Here is a 3,508-nt window from a genome sequence, read left to right on the forward strand (position 1 = left end):
ACTAGTCTATCCTTTAGAACTTTTCCATCGTATTTTTTCCAGAAAAGTATATAACGGATTCCATAAGTATAATCAAAGAAGTCTTTGTAAATTGTGGTGTTGAAAAGGGATGGTTGGAGATTGGACTTGTGCGTCTCACATTCCCTTGTCCGGTGTAGATGTCGGCACCTTATTAATTGTGGTTTGATGCGACGTCCGTGTAAACTTATATGGTCCGTAATTTTACTTTGGTTTCACGCGACATCGGTAAATAAAATTTTGCTTTAAATCAGTATCTCATTGTCTGGGAATAGGCATTGTCTGGGTGTAGGATAAGAGGAGCGAGGCCCATGCCACCTGTCAACAGGAGAGAAATCCTGGAGATAAGGCTGTAACATTTGAGGAGAGGGCATGTGTGGTGGAGCGTCGGACGAGCGGACGCTTACTTAAGGCGGCGCGAAGACTTGGAGATCCTCTCAAGCTGAGAAGGGAGTGAGGAAGAGCAAGGAAGAAGGATCGCCATGGCTTCCTCGATGATGGTGTCCTCCGCCGCTGTGGCCCGCGCCACTCCGGCTCAGTCCAACATGGTGGCCCCCTTCAACGGGCTCCGCTCCTCCGCCGCCTTCCCGGCCACGCGCAAGGCCAACGCCGACCTGTCCACCCTGCCCAGCAACGGCGGCAAGGCCCGGTGCATGCAGGTGTGGCCCCCGGAGGGTCTGAAGAAGTTCGAGACCCTGTCCTACCTGCCTCCCCTCTCCACCGAAGCCCTCGCCAAGGAGGTTGAGTACCTCATCCGCAACGGCTGGATCCCCTGCATCGAGTTCTCCAAGGTACTGTCTCTCTCTCTTCTCTCCCTCTACCGTATCTCATCCGGGTCTCTCTCTATTTCTTGAAGTCTGCCCTCTCTGTCATCTGGGTCCTGCATTATCTCTCTCTCTCTTTCTCTCTCTCTCTAGAAATTATCGTATCCGGGTCTCTCCCTATTTCGTGAAATGTCCCGTCTCTCTCCTCTGGGTTCAGCAGTCTCTCTCTCTCTCTCTCTCTCTCTCTCTCTCTCTCTCTCCAGAAAGTATCGTACCTGGGTCTCTCCCTACATCGTGAAATCTACCCTCTCTCTCCTCTGGGCTCAGCATTATCTCTCTCTCTCTCTAGAAATTATCGGATCTGGGTCCCTCTTCTTCTCCCTCTTTCAAAGGTGTCTCAATTGGATCTCTCTTCCTTGAAATTCGCCCCCTCTCTCATCTGGGACTCTTTTGAAATGTCCACTATGGGGTCTATAGATCTCTATCTTCCTTGAGGTTTCATCTCACGCTCTCTATAGATTGGGTATCTGGATTATGTGACTGGTCTCCATATGTCTCCACCTTGGAAACAATCGCATCTGGGTCTCTCTTGAAAGTTGTTTCTTTCGGACTTTTCCTTGATATTTCATCTGGATCTCCCAAAGATTCACTCTTACGGCCTTCCTGATGAAGGGTGATCTTAGGCGAGTAGTTCTCGCTGTCCCCATAATTATCTCACACGAGTCTCTAGGAAAGATTCAAATTTGGCGTTTCTAACGAATTCCGCGCTTCACAATGAACAGGAGGGCTTCGTCTACCGTGAGTACCACGCCTCCCCCGGGTACTACGATGGCCGCTACTGGACAATGTGGAAGCTGCCCATGTTCGGCTGCACCGATGCATCCCAGGTGATCGCCGAGGTTGAGGAGGCCAAGAAGGCCTACCCTGACTACTTCGTCAGGATCATCGGCTTCGACAACAAGCGCCAAGTGCAGTGCGTCAGCTTCATCGCCTACAAGCCCACCTAAGCCAGCCACCCAGATGGGGGCCATCGCACCCCCTTCTCCTCTTTCTTGAAGCTTTCTGCGTACCCCTATGTTCTGTAGCTGTTCCCTTTCCTCCTCGGATCAACTTTCATTTCCTATTCTTTCCGTCGTGGTTAGCGGATTCCCAACATATGAGCAGTGTACTGGCGTATATATATGTTTTTTGTTGGTGAGAAACATCTCAGCTTCGGCTACTATATAAACTCTGAAATTATCCATTGTTATTTTCTCTCTCCTCTCTCTTGCCCACATCATTCAGCTATATTCTTCGCTTAACTATAAGCTTTAACTTTAACTTAACACCCAGTTCTGATAACATTTATTACATGAATACGTTGAGATAAATAGGTAGACTGAAAAGGGTTTCATAAGTGCTCGTTAATGAAGTTGAAGTTCCCAAAGTCTGAGTGGGTATCATTTTATGCCTCATTGTGCCAGATCTTGTTCCTCAAAACTGCAGCCCTCAAAATAAGAAAACGGGTTAGGAAATATTGTACCCATTAAACATACATGGTGAGAACCACTCAGTACGTAGTCATAGTATTGTCTTCCAATCTCATCTCATCTAATCTCAATCCCGTGCCCTTTTCAAAGTTGCTAGCCTGGTCATACTAAAATCAAGCCCATCCTCACGATGGGATTATATATGGCCTGCCATCCAGTCTTACATTCCACATCTTATCGAGCATTCACCAATTCAAATATATCCATTATTATGGCTGTGCTCTGCTTTTAATGTAGTCTAGGAAAATGTGAATTTTTAATGAATTATGATGAAATCATAGTGCAATGGTCATTTTATCTTTAAATATGAATTGAAAATAGTTTAATTGAGAGAATATTTCAGAAGGACATAAAAGCATTGATATAGAATGAAATTATCTACTCTCACTCGAATGACAAATATGGTCAGCTGATACCACAAGTCCAAATACGCTGTGGGGATATTATAAGGGTGCTCTTTAGGGAGAAAGAGCTCAATGAATGATCCAAATGAATTCCTAGGTTTTTAATACCAGACTGTGAACCGGATAAAATAATGTCAGAGTTATGTAAGTTGTCTTTACACGGAAGAATCCAAACACACAACACGGTCCAGAGAATATGGTTCAAATAATTTAAGCTCAGACCTAGCAACAAGTCCATGAATGTGATTGATAGGTGGACATAAGATTTTTTACCCTTACTATAAGAGGAGACCTGTTTAAGAAATATCATGGAATGAAGTCTATAAGCACGATAATAAAAATATCAGAAAAAAGCTCTATGATGATTTCCCAATGAATTAGTCCTAACTCAGATGTCTGATTAGCATTTTATGGTTGATCATACCTTAAGTCATCATTGGACTGTCACATTAATAAATGGTTGTACCTACTGATAACATGCAAAACATCAAGTCATTTCTTTAAAATTTGTATAATTTTGCTGATTAAAAAATGATAAATACTTGTGATTATGCTTAAAATGACTAAATCTGATCTTGCAGATGTATTCTTGTTTTTTTGGATTTAATGGTATTTGTCAGGATTTTTCCGACTTCATATTCCTAAATAAGATGTATTTTTTATTTCTGACATTTATTTTATGAATTATTTCACATTATAACTCGGGAATAATTAGACGATCCGAACAAGATAGAACCTAATCCTAAGGACTATGTTTTACCAATTCCTATCCCTGACCCTTGAAAATTTTCTA

General features: G+C 43.2%; 1 protein-coding gene across 1 annotated transcript; it reads left to right on the forward strand.

Annotated features, from left to right (window-relative positions):
• The first annotated feature begins 451 nt into the window (after window positions 1–451).
• Window positions 452–1,984, forward strand: LOC144709042 (ribulose bisphosphate carboxylase small subunit, chloroplastic 2). Its single transcript, XM_078582447.1, has 2 exons — window positions 452–809; window positions 1,565–1,984. Exons 1-2 carry the CDS (start codon window positions 501–503, stop codon window positions 1,787–1,789), a joined length of 534 nt encoding a protein of 177 aa, XP_078438573.1. The 5' UTR covers window positions 452–500; the 3' UTR covers window positions 1,790–1,984.
• The last annotated feature ends 1,524 nt before the right edge of the window (window positions 1,985–3,508 follow it).

This window comes from Wolffia australiana, chromosome 11, assembly GCF_029677425.1.
Source record: "Wolffia australiana isolate 7733 chromosome 11, ASM2967742v1".
Classification (NCBI taxonomy): domain Eukaryota; kingdom Viridiplantae; phylum Streptophyta; class Magnoliopsida; order Alismatales; family Araceae; genus Wolffia; species Wolffia australiana.

Excerpts from the sequence above, each read along its gene's own strand:
- LOC144709042 (XM_078582447.1), top strand. The coding sequence starts at position 501 with ATGGCTTCCTCGATGATGGTGTCCTCCGCCGCTGTGGCCCGCGCCACT. Across the intron at positions 810-1,564 it reads CCTGCATCGAGTTCTCCAAG|GAGGGCTTCGTCTACCGTGA; the intron begins GTACTGTCTCTC and ends CACAATGAACAG.